The sequence below is a fragment of the Astyanax mexicanus genome, chromosome 4 (genome assembly GCF_023375975.1).
Source record: "Astyanax mexicanus isolate ESR-SI-001 chromosome 4, AstMex3_surface, whole genome shotgun sequence".
NCBI lineage: Eukaryota > Metazoa > Chordata > Actinopteri > Characiformes > Acestrorhamphidae > Astyanax > Astyanax mexicanus.
The window spans coordinates 39,724,346-39,747,355 of record NC_064411.1 but is presented as its reverse complement, the minus strand read 5'-3'; the positions used below and the strand labels follow the sequence as shown (position 1 = coordinate 39,747,355).

Here is a 23,010-nt window from a genome sequence, read left to right as displayed (position 1 = left end):
TTCATTCCACCTATAGGAAAAGAAGTAGTTGGGTTACCTCATAGACATCGTATAAGAGGTCTATGGATTACCTGACCTGAGAGTTTATTGAGGGTCTTGTAGGGCCACCAGAGGGCGCTCCAAAGTAACACCAAAATGAATGGGGGTTATATTGAGCGACTGAACAAATTCAAAAGAAAGTGGTTCAGGTACCATAAAGCTAAACTACAGTTATATAAAAAAAGTATGTGCTCTGGCTGTATCTCCAGAAACAGCTCACCCGCAACCAGTCAGCTCAAAGTAGCAGTACTGCTAGCATCCCTTCTGCTTAAAACCCGTTTACTGTAGAAAAATTTAAACATACAGGTAAGTTTCCTTTTTTTTGCCCCTTTTTTGGTAAACAAATAATTATTCTTTCAAAAATTAAAGAAATATTCTGATCAAGTGAATAATTTCTATTAATATTTTTTTTATTAAATAAAAATGACATTCTGTTGGATAAGGAGTAAATACATAATTATCATTGTGGATTATATAAATTATTAAAAGAGGAATATTATTCATATTCATATTCATATGCTCTTTATTTTCGTACTTTATTAATATGAATCAAAACCACTCAGGCTCTGGTGCCCAGAAAGGCACGTCACAACAACATTTACAAAGCAAACAAAAAGATGACAATGCAACTACATTAAGAAAACGCAGCAAACAAAAACGCTGCATTAAGGGAAAGCAAATACATTTGCGGCACCGGGCGCTGTTTAGCTGTTGACATTCACGGGCGTAATTCTAGACAACGTTAACAGCTAAACAGCACCATCTAGTGGCTGGGAGCATTTCTGGTGTGGCAAGTGTATTTGCTTACAGCCCTCAGAGTCTGGGTGTTTAAGGAAGTTATACTGCCTCGTCTCGACGCCACAGTTTTAGTCTTCGAATTCTCGAATTTGTGGATCGTATGTTGTTCATCATCTGCATCCCTCATCGCAATGAGGTAAGAGTCTTGACATGTGCTGAAAAATGGAGCTGTATAGCAAACAGTGCCTGTAAATATATTGTGTGTAATGCGACTGTACAATTGATATATAAGTATATAGTAAATAATACAGTTTGGATATAGGAAATATTAAAATTCTATTATTAATGAGAGGGTGAACCAACAATGAGAAAAAGGAAGAAAAGGAAGAATAGTATTTGTCAGTCATGGTGAGAAAAACAGCCTGGTCAGGTTTAAATTATAAAGCTTCTTGACCAGCATATGGTGTGTTTTTGTTTGAGTTTAATGGATTAGCCAGTCTTTTTTATTATTGGTTTATTTATTGGTTTAAGATCAATCAAGAAAGAAACAAATAAGCAAATAAATTACACATCATTCACAAATCAGTGGTAAACAATTTTTCATACAAATAGAAAAGGCAGGAGGCAACAACCTCACTTTAAACAATCACTTTACTTAATGATCCTGAAGCTCTACCTCATCTAGATGTTTGAAAAAGGTCTGAGAGCTTTATTATAATTTCTAATTCCTATAGATCCATTTAGGTTGCGGTTCATCTTTTTTTCAGTTTCATAAAGTACAGTGTGTCTTTTTGCATTTGGATAGAGTGAAAGTAGCTGGAAAGACACCAAAGGACACCAGGTACTTGCAATAGGCCTGAAATATATTATATGTGCTGGCCCTATGCACTAGTTTACATTGTATTATCCCATGTTTAGCACTACCAGAGGATGTATGAATGTGTGCCAATATTGTCTGCGAGGTATATCTTTCCCAAAATAGGATTACCCAGTCTTAAAGTCTAACTGACCAGACAAAACTAGACAAAACTAAAACAGCCTGACCAATCCTCTGTATCTTAAATATCCAAGCTTTTAAAATGTGTCCTTTGGACATGTTCAGTGTGGATTTTCTGTGTAATAAGTTGTGTAAAAACTGGGTGTGTGAAAGGGTACAGCAATATATTTGATAAGCATTATTTTCCATGACAGTTTTCTATCATCTGAAACTGCCTTCCCAAAATTGGGAATTATATTAATTCAGTGAGCAGCTTATTCATGATTTTTCTTATTGTGGGCTCATGACTGTAAATATTGTAAGGTTAAAATAATGATTTTTACATAAATTACTTTCTCTTAAAATAATATAGGTTATATATTAGTCAAGGTAGACTTTCATTTTATAAATAAAATGGACCAAAACTATTGTTTTTGGATCAATGCACATTCCACTATATCTTGACAGCGTATGTTTGAAATATTATTCTCTTGCAATACACATACTGGTTTAACTTGTTCAGCTTAAATAGACAATGGGTTGTTTGAGGCTTCTACTCTATTCGTATGATTAATGAAGTCTTCTGCTTTAATAGCGTCTACTGAAAATGATAATTGATATGTAAGTAGAATCAGGTCTGCAAGTGCAGAAAAAGCAATTGTAGACCCTTGAGTGATTTCTATACATCATTTTTGGAGTTGTTTCTGATAATATATTGTACATGTTACATGTAAAGTTATATACATATAATACAGTGGTATAAAAAAGTTTGGGCACCCATGATCATTTTATGATTTTCCTTTACAAATCACGGGTTGTTCAGATTAGCAATGTCAGTTAAATTCAGTGGGTACAGAAAGTATTCAGACCACTTTAAGTGTTCCACTCTTTGTTTCATTGCAGCCACTTGCTAAAAACAAATAGTTCATTTTATTTCTCATTAATGAACACTCAGCGCCCCATCTTGTAAGTAAAAGTTTTTTTTTGCAAATTCATTAAAAAAGAAAAACTAAAATATCACATGGTCATATTCAGACCTTTTGCTGTGACACTCATATATCACTCAAAAACTGTCTATTTCTCCTTGAGATGGTTCTACTCCAGCTTTGTTTAATAAAACTGATTGGACTTGATTAGTAAAGGCACACACTTGTCTATATAAGACCTCACAGCAGGGCTGGACTGGGACAAAAAATCAGCCCTGGCATTTTTGGTTTAGACCGGCCCCTAATAAATAGCGGAGCACAACCGACTTGTAATTTATATATGTGGGGTTACAGAGATCATCAACATATTAATTATAAGAAGTTTAGTATATATTGTTAACTCCACCATTTTTGTCTGCTCTGTGTAGTTCAATTGATTTTGTTACCCTTTTTATTGAAATCATCTCTAATATGTATTTTCTGAATTTCTCTAATATAACAGCTCAATTCTAATTCTTCAGGTTAAAGGTGCTTCCTCCTTTAAATAGCTATAACATGCGTTTGTATTAGGCTACAAACAGGGCTGCTTAATGCAACGCAACTATGTCTTAAAAGCATTTGACACTGTTTTACTCTTATTCAGTGTGGGCATACTTTTTGCTAATATTACTATTTTTTACACTTACTTTAGTCATGCTTAAATTGCAAAGCCTTTTTTTTTATCATTTATCAGTTTTAAAATGTGTTATTTCATTGGTTTGAGTGTTTTTTAATCATGTTGAACCACAGCATAGAGGCTACAAATTCAAAATACTATGCAGACTTTCAGCACACCTTTAACCTAAATATCTAAAATGCTATGATGTAGCCTAAAATTGACACTTGCTGCTCATCCAACACTTCTCATTCTTGGCCGGTTGCTATTTTATCAGAATACGGGGGCGTGGCAGCCAGATTTTGGAAAGTATGCAAATACCAATTATTATTGATACTAATCGATCGCTATTGCTCATCATTCTCATGTAATAGAGCTAACGTTACCTCCATCACCTCAAAGTCTCTGTGTTATCCTAACGTTACCTGCTTACGTACTACACTTTCCCGCTCAGTCTGTCCCACGGTTTATCCGTCACAAGCCTGCATCTCTGGCTGCTGCTCTCCCTGTCTTCTCCCTGTCTGCTGCTGCTGTCTTCACCTACAGAGGACGCAGAGGCTACAGCAGCAAACATGTCTGTGATGTTTACACATTTTATAGCCTCTACATTGAGACTCCCCTTTCTGCCACTTCTGTTTCTCCATGCTGCCTCTCCTTTAACATACGCGCTCAACACTGAACATAGTTACAGCGGACATAGTGGAAGTTCGATGGACCACGCAGAGAGAGGATGGTGCCGAGGTCCTATATCCTGATTGGTTCAGTCCACTGTCTATATTGAAGATGGGCCAATGGGCCACCCCCTCTAAATTGTGGGCCGGTCTCTTAAAAAAAGGGAAGAAAAAAATCCAACAGCATCAGCTCCTGAGGACCGTCGGCCCACCGGGCAAATGCCCGGTATGCCAGATGACCGGTCTAGCCCTGCCTCACAGCTCATAGTGCAGTTCAGAGCAAATGAGAATAATGAGGTTGAAGGGACTGCCCAAGGAGCTAAGAGACAGAACAGTGGCAAAGCACAGTTCTTGCCAGGGTTACAAAAGAATTTCTGCAGCACTCAAGGTTCCTAAGAGCATAGTGGCCTCTATAATCCTTAAACGGAAGAAGTTTGGAACGACCAGAACTCTTCCTAGACCTGGCCATCCAGCCGAACTGAGCAATCGTGGGAGAAGAGCTTAGGTGTGAGAGGTAAAGAAGAACCCAAAGATCAATGTGGCTAAACTCCAGAGATGCAGTAGGGAGATGGGAGAAAGTTCCACAAAGTCAGCTATCACTGCAGTCCTCCACCAGTCACAGATTTATGGCAGAGTGGCCCAAAGGAAGCCTCTTCTCAGTGCAAGACATATGAAAGCCTGCATAAAGTTTGCCAAAAAAACACATGAAGGACTCCCAGACTATGAGACATAAGATTCTCTGGTCTAAAGAGTTGAGTATTGAACTTTAATTCTAAGAGGTATGTGTGGAGAAAACCTCATCACCTGCCCAATACAATCCCGGCTGTGAAACATGGTGGTGACAGCATCATGCTATAAGGGTGTTTTTCAGCTGCAGGGACAGGATGACTGGTTGCAGTTGAAGGAAAGATGAATGCGGCCAAGTACAGAGATATCCTGGAAGAAAACCTCTTCCAGAGTGCTCTGGACCTCAGACTTTTCACCTTCTAACAATACAATGACCTTAAGCACACAGCTAAAATAACAAAGGGGTGGCTTCAGAACAACTCTTTGACCATTCTTGACTGGCCCAGCCAGAGCCCTGAAAATGGCTGTCCACCAACTTTCACCATTCAACCTGATGGAACTGGAGAGGATCTGCAAGGAAGAATGGCAGAGGATCCCCAAATCCAGGTGTGAAAAACTTGTTACATCACTCACAAGAAGATGTATGGCTGAACTAGCTTAAAAATGTGCTTCCACTCAATACAGAGCAAAGGGTCTGAATACTTATGACAAGGTGATATTTCAGTTTATCTTTTTTAATACATTTGCAAAAAAAAAATGTATTTTTTTTCTGTTAAGGTGGGGTGCTGAATGTACATTAATGAGAAATAAAATGAACTTTTTTAATTTTAGCAAATAGCTGCAATGAAACAAAGAGTAAAAAATTTAAATGGGTCTGAAAACCCATTGTATATCTTATAGCTGATGAACACAGTGATAGATGAGAAGTAGTAAAATGAAGCTAATAGGATTTGCAGAAAGTGAATAATTCTTTTTAAAATTAAAATCAAAATTTAAAATTAGGCAGGTGCATACATACAACAGAAAAATGACATCAATATTTACTAGATCCCCCTTTTGCAGAAATAACAGCCTTTAAACTCTTCCTGTAACTACCAATGAGAGTCTGGCTTCTGGTTAAAGGTATTTTGGACCATTCTTCTTTACAAAACATCTCCAGTTCAGTCAGGTTTTATTTTCAATAATATTCAGGTCTGTGGACTGAGATGATCATTCCAGAACGTTGTACTTGTTCTTTAGCATTAACACCTTAGTAGATTTTCAGCAGTGTTTAGGGTTGTTATCTTGTTGAAGTATCCAGCTCCAGCGCAACTCTTCTTGTACAAAGTGCACTGAATAGCTGAACGATGTACAGTGACTCCATCTGCAGTAAGATGATGATGTAGGTCTTTGAAGCTGGTCTGTGGGTCTGTGGGTTGACTATAACTGGTCTTACCATCCTTCTCCTCTGCTTATCTAAGATTTTTCTTGTTCTGCCACTTCAGGCCTTTAACTAGAACTGTGCCTGTGGTCTTCCATTTCCTCACTATGTTCCTCACAGTGGAAACTGACAGCTGAAATCTCTGAGATAGCTTTTTGTATCCTTCCCCTAAACCATGATGTTAAACAATCTATGAATTGGTTTGAGGCTCCCATGTTGCCACTCTTCAGAGAAGATGCAAACCCTTTCTCATAATTGGATTTACCTGTGAATGTAGGTCAAGAGTCAATGAGCTTAGCAAACATTTTTTTGTGCTGAAATGTATGCACCTGCCTAATTTATTTAAAGAATTATTGCAAACTTTCTGTAAATTCTATAAACTTCATTTAACTCCTTAAATATAACTGAGTTTGTCTGCTATATTAACTGTAACTGTAATTACTTATCAGGGGTGGGTTTCCCAAAAGCTTCGTAACGCTAAGAACTTCGTTAACTTGTACTTAAGATTGATTGTTAAATAAAGAGTGTTTCCCAAACCCGTGCTTAACTAAAGTACTACGTAAACTCACTCGCAGATTAACGAGTAAAACCTGACCCAGTCGTTAAATAAAAAAGAGCTTCTTTAAGGGATCTGCAGTTCCAATAAACAGCAGGGACCGCCAATTTTGAGGGAAAAAATATTATTTCTGTGCTTGAATCAAATATATAATATTATATTATGTTATATATTATATTATATTATATTGTAATGTCAACTTTGTCTTTAGTTTGTAGTCTAGCTGGGCATGTTGGAATTGACCAATCAAACCCACGAATAAATCATTAAAATCCAGATTAGCAATGGTAGAGCTTAATGCTGACATTAATGCTGCAATGAATGCAATCAGTGAATTCCTGCAGATGATGCTCACAGTCTAAGCAAAGTTGCAAAGTCTCTAAGTCTCTGCATTCTGTAACTAGGCCGTTACTGTGGCATGCACATACCTGTACACAATTTCCACCAGGCCGGGAATTACAGCACAACACAATATATTTCCATGCTTTTGGGAAAATCCCTGGTACTGTAGGTTCAGTGCATGGGACGTTGTGGTGTCTTTAATCACACCTACACGTATTGTAAAGAGGACTCTGCGGTAAATACGAAGGTAATATTTAATAATATTTTATAATCAGGTGCTTCTAACCAACATTGTGGCCGTTCCTCTGGGCAAACTCTGGGGTGTGTCAGCTCGAAAATATATAAATACCAGTCAAAAGTTTGGACACGTCTTATTCAATGGTTTTCTTTATTATAATTAATTTATTTTCTACATGGTAGGTTAATATTAAACCTATTAAAACTATTAATTGATGCATATGGAATTATCTAGTAAACAAAAAGATGCATGGCCTTCACAATCCCCTGACCTAAACCCAACTGACAGGGTAATTTGAGATGATTTGGGATGAGCTGGAGCTTCACAGTGCAAAGCAGCTATTGTTCAGCACCTCCAGGAACTCCTTCAAGACGCTGAGAAAACTATTCCAAATGACTCTAACTCATGAAGACACTGAGATTAAAATATCAAGAGGGTGCAGATCTGTCCTCAAAACATATTCTAGTTGGTTTAAAATTGTTGTTTTTAAAATCATGTTATCCTGTAAGTAAGTAAGTAAATAAGTAAATAAATAAATAAATAAATAAATATAAATATATATATATATATATATATATATATATATATATATATATATATATATATATATATATATATATATATAAACATAAAGGAACATACGTAATAATACATATTACTAAATTAATAAAAGAATTAATATTTGTACAATTGAATTAATACTAATTAAATTAATATAATCCTACAATCTATTTTAAATCATTAAACAGTCTATTTAAAAAAAATGTAATGCTTTAAAATAGATTAGATATTTGTTTATTTATTTAGTCATATATATATTTAGTAGTATTTTATTAATGCCAAAATACATCCTTTTGTAATTTAAATTTCAGAATATGTATAATGTTGATGATTACACATTTCTAAGTTTTTAGGGTGTAATAGTGAATAGTGAATTAAGTTTCTACTGCCAAGACCTTTGTTGACCAGTTTGTATTATACAATGATTTATCCATATCTCTCATATTGTAACATTATCTGGGTCAGTACATTCAAAAGTGATATCAGCTATTTACATATACTATAGAAACGTTTTGTCAGAATGGTCACTGGGTCAAACTATTTTTCAAGCTCCCGTCCCTTATTTCAGAACCTTCAGATTTTCAATGTAAATGAAATTAATCAGTTGCAGATATGTCAGTTTATTTTTTCTTATATACACAATTTACTTCCTGACTGCTTTCAAAACACAACCCAATTAAATTTTCAAGTACACCATTACTGTACAAGATCAGCCAATAATCTCCATACAGCCTTTTATAGAACATCACTTGGAGAGTTTACCATATCTTACCGAGGACCTACGATCTGGAATGGCCTACCATCTTATTTAAAGAACTGTAATCAACTCAGTTGTTTAAAAAACAACTAAAGGATTATCTCCTCTTAATGGATAATTAAAATATGTAAAGTTATGGTTCTTTACTCAATTATTGGGTCAATTATTGTTTATATTCTTTCTTTACAACTCTATTGTGAATATGTATGTGTATATGTATGTATGTATGTGTGTATATGTATGTATATATGTGTATGTAGGCGTATGTATGTATGCAAAGTCTTTTCTTATGATTTTGTTTGTAATTTAGAGGGAAAGTACTGTATATAAGCCCCTATGGGCTTACTCACTTTCCCTGCGCATGTTTTTTTGTTCTCACTTACATGACACGCATCCCTGTTTGCTTCCTTCTTTCACATATGTGTGCAAATAATAATAAAAAAAAAGAATAAATAAATACTGCATATTTGGCAGTGCTGAATCAATATACAACTCCTAAGCCATTAAGACTTTTTTTTTTTCAAAAAAGCTGTTTCCCATCTGAATAATGGTAAAAACAAGTGATTTCTATGTATAGTTTTATAAAGTATAGTTATACAAAATACTGTATCTATTGGTAGAATATATTATTATTGGTAGAATGATGTAGCTATTGATATTATAAGTAGAATGCTGTAGCTATTGGTAGAATATATTTTTATTGGTAGAATGCTGTAGCTATTGATATTATTGGTAGAATGCTGTAGCTATTGATATTATTGGTAGAATGCTGTAGCTATTGATATTATTGGTAGAATGCTGTAGCTATTGATATTATAGGTAGAATGCTGTAGCTATTGATATTATTGGTAGAATGCTGTATCTATTGATATTATTGGTAGAATGATGTAGCTATTGATATTATAGGTAGAATGCTGTAGCTATTGATATTATAGGTAGAATGCTGTAGCTATTGATATTATTGGTAGAATGATGTAGCTATTGATATTATAGGTAGAATGCTGTAGCTATTGATATTATTGGTAGAATGCTGTAGCTATTGATATTATAGGTAGAATGATGTAGCTATTGATATTATAGGTAGAATGCTGTAGCTATTGATATTATTGGTAGAATGATGTAGCTATTGATATTATTGGTAGAATGCTGTAGCTATTGATATTATAGGTAGAATGATGTAGCTATTGATATTATAGGTAGAATGATGTAGCTATTGATATTATAGGTAGAATGATGTAGCTATTGATATTATTGGTAGAATGCTGTAGCTATTGATATTATAGGTAGAATGATGTAGCTATTGATATTATTGGTAGAATGCTGTAGCTATTGATATTATAGGTAGAATGCTGTAGCTATTGATATTATTGGTAGAATGCGGTAGCTATTGATATTATAGGTAGAATGATGTAGCTATTGATATTATAGGTAGAATGATGTAGCTAAATATGTTATCTGAATTATACAATGGGAAAGACAAACAAGATTTAGTTCCCTTTTAAAATGTTTCTTGTTGTTTGTGAAGCATGTTGCAGCCAGAAAAATCTACTCTACCTGAACAGAGTTGCGTGTCCATGAAGAGTGACAACTCTATGGGCCGTAAAGATGTTTTTCAAAAAGACAGTTTGCCATCTGAACACAGGTACTTGTACTTGCTGATATTATTGGTAAAATACAATATTTGCTGATATTATTGGTAAAATACAATATTTGCTGATATTATTGGTAAAATACTATAGTGATTATAGTAGTAGTTTTTAGCATTTTGCTTGCTTGTGTTTGTATCTGTTTGTGAAGGATGTTCCAGAGAGAAAAATCACCCTTACCTGAACAGAGTTGCGTGTCCATGAAGAGTGACAACTCTATGGGCCGTAAAGAAGTTTTTCAAAAAGACAGTTTGCCATCTGAACACAGGTAGAAAAAGACAAAAATAGTGATTATTGTGTTAAAGTTTTGTACATTTTCTTCTAATAAAATACTTTACTTGCTGATGTTATTGGTAAAACACTTTATATGCAGACATTACTGGTAAAATGCTGTAGCTCTTGCTGTTACATATAAGATGTTGTAATTTCTGATGTTATCTGCAAAAGTGCAATAGGAAAGACACATTTTATTTAACAAGATTAATTTACCTTGTGTTTGTATCTGTTTGTGAAGGATGTTCCAGAGAGAAAAATCACCCCTACCTGAACAGAGTTGCGTGTCCATGAAGAGTGACAACTCTATGGGCCGTAAAGATGTTTTTCGAAAAGACAGTTTCCCATCTGAACACAGGTAGAAACAAGTACTTTCTATGCATAGGTTTATAAAGTATTGTATTTACTTATACTATTAGGTAAATAGTGTCCCTTGCAATAGAAAAGACAAACAGGATTCATTTCCCTTTTAAAAAAAATCTTGCTTGTGTTTGTATCTGTTTGTGAAGGATGTTCCAGCCAAAAAAATCACCCCTACCTGAACAGAGTTGCGTGTCCATGAAAAGTGACAACTCTATGGGCCGTAAAGACGTTTTTCAAAAAGACAGTTTCCCATCTGAACACAGGTAGAAATAGATTTTCTAATAACTCTGACATTTAATGATACATGTGCAGTACATGTAAATTAAATAAAAATATAATTATTAAACTCAAATTTTAAAAATTATATATATATATATATATATATATATATATATATATATATATATATATATATATATATATATATATATATATATATATATATATATATATATAACTATGTAAATTGTACTTTGTTCATTATTAAAATGTACTGTAGCAAAAGTAAAATGAATGGATAAATGTTAAGTAAAAATATTTCTTTGCTGCTGAAGGCCCCTTCCACAGACATCAGCTTCATCTGAACATGCCTGTAAGTTCATAAATAGGGAGCAGGATATGAAAACTATGGAAGCTGTTTGTAGTGGAATTCCTTTTTCTGCAGACAGGTGAGATTTATGTTGTCTGTCTATGTATTTGTGTTACCCAGGCTCTCTGTAATATATATAATATGGAGACATATACATCACTGTCTTAGTTGCTCAAAGTAATATAAATCATTTTTTGTTTCTCAAAAGTTGTAAAACAAACAAAAATCTAATGAAATCAAATGAAAAGCATCATCCTTCTTATCAGTTATGATCCATTAACTGATATGGTCAAACATTGTAGGATGATTTATGTATTTGACAATATTTGGGTGTTCTAAATGTGTTTTTTAAACTACAGCCTTAAACAAAGTGAGATATAAAGGGACAGATTTTAATATAGAATTCACAACAGTGCACTGAATTATAGTTAATACTTAGCCGATCCTATAGTCCCAAGGCATTTTGGTTTCATATGGAATTAAATTCTCTTGGAAATTAGTCCAGCTTTCCAAAGGATTTATTTTAATATGATCATCTGAAACAGTATAGACAAAGCTTGTCTTTGTTGTCTATGTTCTGAAAGACTTTTGAGAAACTCAGCCTTGATTATGTAATGAAATAAAGTATTTTGTTCTTGTTATTTTTTTAAAGGTCTCCGGCCACTGAAGATGCTCTTGAAAAACACAAATTCAGTCTCAAGATAAAAAGTCAGTTTGAGGTCAATGAAATAGCAAAGCAAAAAAATCGTACCCTCCTCCATCACATCTACACAGAACTTTTCATTACAGTTGGTGAAACAAGTGAAGTCAGTAGAAATCATGAGGTGAGATTGATTGAGAAGACTTTTTTTCAGCCGGCCAAAAAAGACACACCGATCAACTGCAATGATATTTTTGAAACCATGCCAGACCAACAGCATAACCTCAGAACTGTGATGACAAAAGGTGTTGCCGGCATAGGTAAAACAGTTTCTGTGCAGAAGTTTGTGCTTGACTGGGCTGAAGGAGCAGCCAATCAGCATATCGACATAATACTCCCTATTCCTTTTCGGGAGCTCAATTTGATGAAGGAGAGAAAACTCAGTATGATGAACCTCCTTCATCATTTTTTTAAAGAAATAACCGATTTTAAGGATATCAGTGACTACAAAGTCTTATTCATTTTTGATGGTCTGGATGAGTGTCGAATCCCTCTAAACTTCCAAAAACGAGAGAGATGTTGTGACATAATGAAGTCAACCTCGGTCGGCAACCTGCTGACAAGCCTCATCAAGGGCGACTTGCTTCCATCAGCTCTTGTCTGGATAACCTCCAGGCCAGCAGCAGCCAGTCAGATTCCTCCAATGTTCATTGACAGGGTGACAGAAGTACGGGGATTCAATGACCCACAGAAGGAAGAGTACTTCCGAAAGAGAATCGGTGACAAGAAGCTTGCGGACAGAATTGTCACACACATCAAGGCATCAAGGAGCCTTTTTATAATGTGCCACATACCCGTCTTCTGTTGGCTTTCAGCAGCCGTTCTGGAGAAGACACTGGAAAATGAAGAGATCCCCAACACTCTAACTCAAATGTACACACACTTTCTGATTATGCAGACAAGCATCAAAAAGTCAAAGTACCCAGAAATGAAAGAACAAGATGAAGAAATAATTTTGAAATTGGGGAAACTAGCTTTTCAGCAGCTCTGCAATGGCAACTTGATCTTCTATGAAGCTGATCTGAAGAAATGCGGGATCAACATCAAAGAGGCATCAGTGTACTCAGGAGTGTTCACACAGATCTTTCGAGAGGAGTTTGTCTTAACCCAGAGAAAGATGTTCAGTTTTGTTCATTTGAGCATTCAGGAACATCTTGCAGCTCTGTATGTGTTTTTCTCTTTTGGAAAGCCAGTATCTGGTCTAACCTCTGAGCTTAAAGTTCTTCTTCAAGCTCCATCCATTCATGAATTCCACAAAGCTGCTGTGGATATGGCAATAAAAAGTGAGAATGGCCACCTTGACCTTTTCCTCCGTTTCGTTCTTGGCCTCTCCATGGAGTCAAATCAGAATCTCCTGCAAAGTCTTCTTCCACAGACAGGACGCACCTTGCAAAGGAATGAGGGAACAGTCCAGTACGTCATGGAGAAGATCAGAGAAGATCCCTCCTCTGATCGCAGAATTAACTTGTTGTACTGTCTCATAGAACTGAATCATCATTCCATTGTGGATAAAATAGAAAAAAGCTCAGGAATGCTGTCGATCATCATGCTTGTGCCCGAAAAATGGGCGACTCTGACTTTTGAATTTCACACCTCAGAAGAAGAATTGGACAACTTTAATTTGACCAGATACATTCATACACCAGTAAACGATTTGAAGGAATTTCTTTCACCAGATGAGGTTCTTCTAAGACTGCTGCCAGCTGTTGAAACAGCCTCATCAGCAACGTAAGTAAGAGAATGAAATTGCTTTAAATTGGCATTAATTGATCCATTCAAATTAGTTGCAATTTTTTTCTTAAGCAGTTAAGCAGTCCTAGCTGTTGTAAAACATTTTTTTTTTTTAGATTTGAGGGATTCGAGGGAAAATTAAGCGTACATGAAGAACTCATTGTGTCATTAAAGATATACGCACATACATACAGCTCTGGAAAAACTTAAGAGACCACTTCAGTTTCTGAATCAGTTTCTCTGATTTTGGTGTTTTTAAGTATATGTTTGAGTAAAATGAACATTGTTGTTTTATTATATAAACTACTGAAAACATTTCTCCCAAATTCCAAATAAAAAATTGGCATTTATTTGCATAAAATGGGAAATGGTCAAAATAACAAAAAAGATACAATGCTTTTAGACCTCAAATGATGCAAAAAAAAAAAAACAAGTTAATATTCATTTAGAAACAACAATGCTAATGTCTTAACTCAGGAAGAGTTCAGAAATTAATATTGGGTGGAATACCCCAGGTTTTTAATCACAGCTTTCATGTGTCATGTCATGCATTCCACCAGTTATTTACACTGCTTTTGGATATCTTTATGCCACTCCTGGTGCAAACATTCAAGCAGTTCAGTTTGGTTTGATGGCTTGTGACTCTTCATCTTTCTCTTGATTATATTCCAGAGGTTTTAAATAGGGTTTAGGGCTGGAGATTGGGCTGGCTGTCACAGGGTCTTGATCTGGGGGTCCTTCATCCACACGATAATTGATCTGGCTGTGTGGAATTGAGCCTTGTCCTGCTGAAAAACAACAGTCATTGCCAGAACATTCCCAGAGCAGAAGGAAGCAAGTGTTTTTAAGCAAAGCTGAAAATTGGACTTGCCAGAGAAGACGACCTTACTTCAGTAATCTATTATCCAATCCTTATGGTCTTTTGCAAACTTCAGCCTGGCTCTCCTTTGCTTCATATTGATGAAAGGCATTTTTCTAACTTTACATGATTTGAGCCCTGCCTCTTGGAGCATGTTATAAACTGTTGCCGTGCACTTCACCCCAACTGCCATTTGTTATTTTGTAGGTCTTCTCTGCCAGTCTGTAGATTTGTTGTCTCCAATGCTTGACCTTGTTGTAATAAACTGGATGGAAGCAATATGACACTCACTGTACCCCTCTGCCAGCAAAGCCAGAATTGAGCCCTTCTTTTTCTCAAGACTTTTCTTTTCTTTTTAACTACTTGGCATGGTTAATAATTATTTTTTAGACTTTTGAGCTATTCCTAGCACTTGCTTTACCATCCAGCTTGTCCTATTGCAAGAGAATTGTGATAAAGATAGCAGTGTTTTTATACTTGTTTTTATACTCTTTCATTAAATAAGAATGAGGTGTACTTGGGTTGGAATTCAACTGACACTGGAATGGAATGACTGTCATACATGTAGAGATGCTGATTTTGTCTCCTATTTTTTCCAGAGCTGTATACAGACATGCTTTAATATATAACTTTGTTTTTTTCACGAAGTTTGAAGAATTCCAGTCTTACAGTGAAAAGCTGTGGAGCACTTGCGTCCGCATTCTCAGCAAATCGATTGCAACTGATTCAGCTTAACCTCAGAGAGAATAAGTTGAAGGACTCAGGAATGGGGGTGCTCTGTGCTGGACTGGCAAGTGCACACTGCAAACTAGAGAAACTCGAGTAAGTATTTTGGTGGACAGCGTATGTGTTGAATATATGTGTATCAATTTTAAGAATTATTTTGGGTGATGTCACAACATTTTGGCAGCATTATCATGTTATGAAGCTGTGATTTATATAGTAATTGTGTATATGCTGGCACCAAATATGAATTTATATACATACAAACTTCCTTTATTTTATGCTAAGTTGAAAAAGTAAGATATTGTTAAAAAAAAAAAGTAATTTTAGAATGCATTTTATTTCCCCTTAAGGCTAAGATACTGTTTTCTTCGAGTGGAAAGCTGTTGTTCTCTTGCCTCAGCTCTCAGCACAAAATCCTCCCAAATAAAAGAGCTAAATCTGAGAGATAACAAGCACATGTTGGATTTGGGAATAATAAAGCTGTGCAAAGGACTGCAGAGTGAACACTGTAAACTGGAAACACTGCTGTGAGTATAATTGATAGCTCCTGTGTAGGTCAGTGGATAGATGGGGCATGTATTTACAAAAGCTGCTCTGTGGTGGCCTCTCCTGTGGGGTCCTGACCATTAAAGAACAGGGTGAAAGTATAAGTATACTTATACTATATATACTAAGTATATAAGTATGCAGAAACTAAAGGAGTACAGTCTGTAACTTGTGTAAAATAAATGTTTATTTTCTTTGATCAATTAAATCATTTACTTATGTATGATTTTTATTCCCACAGCCTCTCTGGGTGCATGCTGTCTGAAAAATGCTGTGAAGCTCTGGCGTCTGTTCTGGGCGTCCCATCTTCTACTATGAGAGAGTTGGAGCTGAGCTGCAATAATATACAGGACGTAGGGGTGGAACTGCTCTGTGTTGGGTTGCAGAACCAACACTGCAAACTTGAAAAACTACTGTGAGTATTAAGCTTCACGGGGCACAATATGTTGGGAATAATATGCTAGTTATTATTTATTTTGGACGGCCTATTAATGAACAAAGCACCTAGATACTTTAAGTTGCACTGTAGATAATTATTGGCCATAGACTCTAAGGAGCAGATAAACATGAACCTTTTCATGGAATTCTGTCCAATACTTTTGGGATGAGTTGGGAGATCCTAACCTCACTAAGACTCTTGTCACTAAACGAAATCTAGTTCTCACAGCAGTGCTCCAATATCTGTCCAGAAATTATTTGTTACAAATGACAAACTTCATCGGCATGGTGGCTGGATGATCAGTGCTGTGGGTGTTCTTCCTGTGTGTGCATGGGTTTCCTCTGGGGACACCAGTTTCCTTCCACAGTCCAAAAACATGGATATCAGTTTAATTGTGTACTCTAAATTGCCCAGAAAGATTTGATATTCTAAATTGCCCAGATATGGATTGTATGAAAATTGTCTTGGGTCAATGAGTGTCCAATGAAGTCCTCCAGGACTATACTGTATGTTGTGTGTATGTTGTGTTCTTAATTTAATTGTAAACCATTCATAGATTCCTTGAAAGGCACTATGCAAGTGTAACTTCAATGTCAGAACTTATGTATAAATGTAAACTATTTTTAAGGCTAATTCCAGCAATAATTATTATTCTTAAACTTTTTGGCTATAAAATGAACCAAATCATGCTGGAGTTTCCCTAATATAAGTGCTTAAAGTGTATAGACAGTTGTCATAAATTGCTTATCTAGGCATCATATAGGGCCCTATTTTAGCGATCTATAGCGCATCAGTCAATTGCGTATCGTGCAATTTAATTTGGGCGTGTTTTTGGTATCGTAAGGGCGCAAAAAATACGCCTTGCGTAGCTCGGAGTGCGCAAAAGGCATGAAATAATTCTCTTAATTAATAATGGCTGTGTTTTGTTAAAATCTTGTCTGTTCTCATGTCCTGTCTCAATGAGTGTACTTGCTGTTCTTGAGAGAGTATCTTTGTATAAAAACACTCAGATAAACATATGTACTTTCTTTCCAGCTTGTGCCGCTGTAAGCTCACTGTGAAAAGCTGTGCTGCTCTTGCTACAGCTCTCAGTTCAAGCTCCTCCACTTTGAAAGAACTTCGCATAAGTGGCAATAAGCTTCAAAACTCTGAAGTGAACACGCTGCTTGCTTTGAAGAAGGACCCAGATTACAAACTGGAAAAACTTATGTAAGTTAAACATAAAAAGTACCACATTCAAGGGTATCAGCAAACATCCCCAAATCCAGCACATCATCATATTCAATAGCTGCTCATATTAACAGAGACATCATACCAATTGTAAATTCACGGACCTCTCTTATTTTATATATTTTTAATACATTTGCTTCCCATGTATTTTCTTGCAGTTGGTAGTGCCTACTGGCCATGGCTATTTTAATACAGTCCCAAGAAGAATCAGTTTGGAAACTTGCTGTGTAAAAATGGCCTATTGGTTCACTGGTGCCATTCAGACTGGTCGACATGCACACGGATTATTACACCTTCCATCAGTGCTCAAAAGGACACCAAAATTCAAGATATCAAATTTATTGGATAAAAAAAGTGTTTTTTATGTGAGATCAGACCTTACTGCCTCACAGTAATAAGAGGTATTTTATCTCAAGTCAATTTGTAAAATCTTTTTCCTATTTTTTTTATGTTGTTTTGTAATGTAAAAAAAAAAAAGGAGAAATTTATGTTTTTTGATGTAATACATTTATTGCATTTATGGAATATTTTAAATAGTCTGTTTAATTTAGCACACACCATGCATATGGTACTTATGACTACATTTGTTCTAATTTTCTACTTTCTCTTTTGCTTTTGGGTAGCCTGGTGTTTGGGTAGCGTTTGTTCATTCATTATAAGTAGGGCTGTAAACATTAAAGCGTTAATACACATGATTAATTTGGGATCAGTAATGTGTCATTTGAAAAAAAAAACAGGACTTCTTTATCTGGAGCGGTTCGTTTGTGGTGAAAACTTGACCTGGTCTCAATACCAAACAGCTATCAAGTAAACTTGTATTTCATTGAGCTAAACTAATGATAAGGCGCTGTGTAATCTGATGTATTAGCCAGATAATATTAGCAGATGAGACACTCTGACTCACTCTGGCAGTATTCCACTCGTTAATTCGTTCATACGTAAACTAGGGAGGCACCAAGGCAAACTTATTTCTTTACTACAAAAATATTTTTTTTGGTGTTTTTATTTTATGTCTGTGAGAAACCAAACCAAACAGAGGAAGAAATCGATCCAAAAAAAACAAACTCATTAACTGATTCGGACCATAGAAACGAACTACATGTGTGAAAACACACTTTTTATAATTTTATACTTTTTATACTCTATACGCTTTTTATAGGAAATTAAGTTATAATTCAGAAATCCTTACAACCAAGTTGAGATGTTTACAATAAAGTGTAAAAAAAAAAAAAAGTTTCCTCTATCCAATTCGTAATGCATTATTTATTCTATTGCCCCATGTTGACTTTATCTTCCCTCAAACCTTCAAGTATATACTAATATTCTTTATACATTTTTTATAGAATTGCATTTTACATCTTACATTTATTGTTTTATTTACATTTAAATATCCACTTTAAAAAATGTGTCTTAAGAAGAACAAATGCGATTAATCTCCGTTAATCACAGAATATTGTTGATTGTGATTAATCGGATAAATTTTTTTTTAATTGATTGACCCCACTAATTATAAGTAAACTAATTTTGAACTTACTTTCAATAGGTAAACACCTCCCTGTCCACTAGATGGCATTCCAAGCTTATGAAATCATCTATTAAGAAAGATGAGAAGGTATTGGCTTTATCAAGACAGAGACACAAGAGGGCACAGATGAGCAGGTGTTAAACTGTAAACCCATTGTGAGGTGAAAAAAAGATTCAAATGATCATATTTATTACTGGCTATTGGATAAACAACTAATAATCATTGTGGTTAATGGACATTATTAAAACCCGAGGTGGACTATACTTGTTTATGGTTTTTATTGTAGTTTGCTCTTTATTTTGTCTATATTGTACTGTTTGTTCTATGTTGCACCATGGTTCAGGAAGAGTTTACTTGTACTCAGAGGGAATAACAATAAAAGCTTCATGAATTGATACTTGTCCCATACTAGAAAAAAAGTACTTCAAGTATGTTTTTAGTTTTATACTTATGTTTTAAAAAAGTTTATTTTACTAAAAGTCTGTTTTTGTATTTGTTATTTGTATATAATCAAATCAAAGTTCAGGCTCACTAACATATTTACATCTCGAGTCTCTGAAGTGCCCCCGTTAAAAATGTGAGTGGACACTCAGTAATATATAGTTGGTATAGAATAATTTATAGTAATTATTGATTAAGATGGTATTTGATGGTCAAGCTATACAATATACAATATATACAATATACTGGTAAGCTAGTTGAAGATGTACAGAAGTCCCACAATTAAGTAATCTGGTTAAGTTTGAGTTTTTCTTTGTATAATTAAAGTTCATTCAGTTTTACTCAGCCTTAGGCTTTTTTGTTTTCCCCCATTTTCCAAATTTAGCATCACCGTTTGAAGCAATCCAACCATCTACTGACCTACTTTGTGCTTTTTTAGAGTCTGAGAATGTTGTGAATGTGGAATACTAGCGGTATTCCAGACGCAGTGAGTTGCAGTTCTTGAACAAATTGTCCCATTTCCTCCTGTGCGAGGCAGATGTATCACTCTGGAGTATTTCCTCTGGCTGATGTTGTCATGTCTGCTGCATCTCTCCAGAGACCCTTTCACTCTCTCTGATTCTGTGTTTCACCCCGGACCCTCAACACCGGACAGGTCAGCGTGCTCACCGCCTGATTCACACTGTGATGACTCTGACCCTCTAAACACATCTGCAGCAGCGGTTTAGTGCAGTGTCTCACACCTCAGTAATGCACTGCGCACTGTGTGTGTGTGTGTGTGTGTGTGTGTGTGGATATGTGTGCTTAAGTTGTTTAAAATGAGGTGTTAAGAGAAAAAAACAAGAACAGCAAAAGTGAACACATAAATAATTTATTCAATCATTTATTTAGTAACTAAATGTTTTTATTACAACCCAGTTATAAGTCAAAACGTTGGGATGCAGTGAAAAATAAAAAAATAAATGATCTGCAATCATGTGTAAATCTAATCAAGCTCCATATTTTAGATCTTAATCACATTAGAACATAGGTTATCCCCTTAACAGGCCAGGATTTTTGTAAATTTTCTGCCTGACATCACACCACTAAATCTTGAGAATTTCTATTTAAACATTACATAAAAAATGCTTTCAAGTTTAATGAGGTACATTCCCGAAAAGCATAATTGTAATTGTAATAAAAAAATAACAAATATTTAAGTAAATCTGCTAATGTCAAAATATAATTAATATCATCATACAATTGCCTCTTTCCCAAACCTTGTTTTAAAATCAATATTTTCCTGATTACAAATCAAACAATTAATGTCCTCCAAACCTTTAGTTTTGTTATGTTTGTCTAGTTTTTACGTCAAATGGACAGAATTTGGGTTGATTTCTGTTACTGATTTGGAATTATTAAATGGAGTAGAGAGCGAACAGGCAGGTTCTCCAAGTGTTCCGTAGGAGATTTCAAAGCCCTCAAAATTACTGCAGAAACAAAGAGTTTTATATCACATACACCTGTAGCCCTTATACGGGACAAGGCATTTTAAGGGGTTAAACGATAGTTGACATTGATTTCTGGAAGAGTCCATGCAGTGATTTCCAGTACATAATTATGCTTGTTTTTTTGCAGTCCCACCTGAGGGCCTAAAGATCACCAGCATCCAGTACTGACCCTTGGTCTTGTCCCTTAAACACATGGATTGTAGATGGTGTAAAACCAAAACAGTACATGTTGAAATATCCAAAATATTTTGTTTTTCTTTTACTCAGAAGATACTAATTAATTAAAAGTATATACTGGATCATTTATAGCATACAGTGGACTGGAATAATTAATAATGGCTACTGAATAATTCTTAGTAGAATTTAAATAATTCATAGTAGATACTGAATAAATGATAGTAGATACTAAGCAATTATAATAATGTTATTAATAGTAGATTGTGATCAGTACTTTAAGTAAGTAAGTTCAATTATAATATTACAGTATAATTTATAGTATTTTTTTCTTCATTTAGTTTTTAGTATTATAGCAGTAATTCATAGTACACATTAAACAAGAACTTATGTTTACTAAAGGATTTCTTGGGAATAAGAATTGATAGTGGATATTAAACAATTATAGTAATGTAATAGTAGACAGTGATTAGTATTTAGTAAGTTAAATTATAATATTACAGTAAAAATGTCTTTATTTAGTTTTTAGTATTGATAGCAGTAATCCATAGTATTGATATTGATTTATAAGAATTGTGGTAATTTATTTAAAAAATCTGAATAATGTAGAGTGGATAATCTGGTTCCTTATTAATTTAACAGCTGTTAAATGATGTATTAAATAATTAATAGTAGTTATTTAATATAAATTTAAATATATATATTTTTATTTTATACTGAACATTTAAAACAGTTACTGAATAAATTATTTAAAACATCAAAAAAAATATATATTGGATACTCAGTAATAATCATTGGATGTGATCATCCATCTTTCTCTGAATTATATTCCAGAGGATTTCAGTTTGGAAAAAATCAAAGAAACTCATAATTTTTAAGTGGTCTCTTATTTTTTTTAGAGCTGTATAATTCATCGTGGTTACTGATTAAATTATGCTAGTGGGTAAATAAAGGTGAGACTGAGTTACAGTTAAGAGTTTAAGGTGTTTTTATGTGTGTTCTGCAGTAGAGTAAGGGGTTAAATCTCAGCAGTGTGTAGGACAGACTGATAGTAATTTGAATTTGAAACACATGAGGGAAATCCTACCTGTTTAATGGAGCGGGCCGGTGCTGGGGAATGTGCAGGCCCAGTGAAGTTTGTGCGGCGGCCAGAAACCATCAGGCCTGTGTTACGCAACCACCCACTTCCACCCCTCCTCTCTCACCCCCCCCCCCCCATCCCACCATTCAACCTCTGAGGCGTCTGTAAAAACCTTGAGAGGCCTGGAAATATTATGTCAACATCTGAGACAGACGGAGGCTCAAATCACTCTCTCTCTCTCTTTCTCTCTCTCTCTCTTTCTCTCTCTCTTTCTCTCTCTCCCCCAATCCCACTCGGTTAATTTACTATTTAAATAGGCAGGAATGTGAAGCTACAGAAACATTTTATTAGGCGCTTGGAAAGCAGCATGGAGAGAGTGAAGCACATTAGTGATAGCTTTTATATTATGAGGCTTTCTATAGACCCTGACAGACGGAAACATATGAAAGCAATAGGAGGCTGTCATGCCGTAGTACTACGCCGTTATGTCATGTCTGTCTGTCCTTAAGAGTTATTCCGATTACATTTTTTCTTTCGTCTGAGCCCTTCAATATCGAATATCTGCTCTGACCTCATTTCTTTAGAGGGATTTAGGACAAATTTCTCTTTAATTCCACACACTTGCTAGATCTCCCTATTACATGATCTCAGCATCACACAAAACAATTCTATGTATATAATTGCATTACTGGCATTATCTGATTTTTCAAATAGTCATACACATATGTAAACAGCATACTCTAATTTCTTA

The 23,010-nt window shown here is 35.0% G+C and overlaps 1 protein-coding gene and 1 long non-coding RNA gene across 9 annotated transcripts; both read left to right on the top strand.

Moving 5' to 3' along the window:
* Positions 1 to 837: 837 nt before the first annotated feature.
* Positions 838 to 19,468, top strand: LOC103044895 (NACHT, LRR and PYD domains-containing protein 12). 5 transcript variants are annotated; one of them, XM_049478931.1, is made up of 12 exons: positions 838 to 973; positions 9,972 to 10,088; positions 10,244 to 10,360; positions 10,607 to 10,723; positions 10,875 to 10,991; positions 11,283 to 11,396; positions 11,970 to 13,745; positions 15,256 to 15,429; positions 15,684 to 15,860; positions 16,121 to 16,294; positions 17,354 to 17,527; positions 17,707 to 19,468. In XM_049478931.1, exons 1-12 carry the CDS (start codon positions 969 to 971, stop codon positions 17,711 to 17,713), a joined length of 3,069 nt encoding a protein of 1,022 aa, XP_049334888.1. In that variant the 5' UTR covers positions 838 to 968; the 3' UTR covers positions 17,714 to 19,468. The 5 variants fall into 5 exon arrangements, with proteins under 5 accessions (XP_049334888.1, XP_049334890.1, XP_049334891.1 ...); XM_049478933.1 differs by lacking the exon at positions 10,244 to 10,360; XM_049478934.1 differs by lacking the exon at positions 10,875 to 10,991.
* On the top strand, positions 8,043 to 9,965 carry LOC125801727 (uncharacterized). Of its 4 annotated transcripts, none has more exons than XR_007438904.1 (3): positions 8,043 to 9,294; positions 9,353 to 9,526; positions 9,730 to 9,965. It is a non-coding gene; the product is annotated as an uncharacterized LOC125801727 (long non-coding RNA). The 4 variants fall into 4 exon arrangements; XR_007438905.1 differs by having other exon boundaries at positions 9,614 to 9,965; XR_007438903.1 differs by having other exon boundaries at positions 9,353 to 9,642; positions 9,788 to 9,965.
* Positions 19,469 to 23,010: the final 3,542 nt, after the last annotated feature.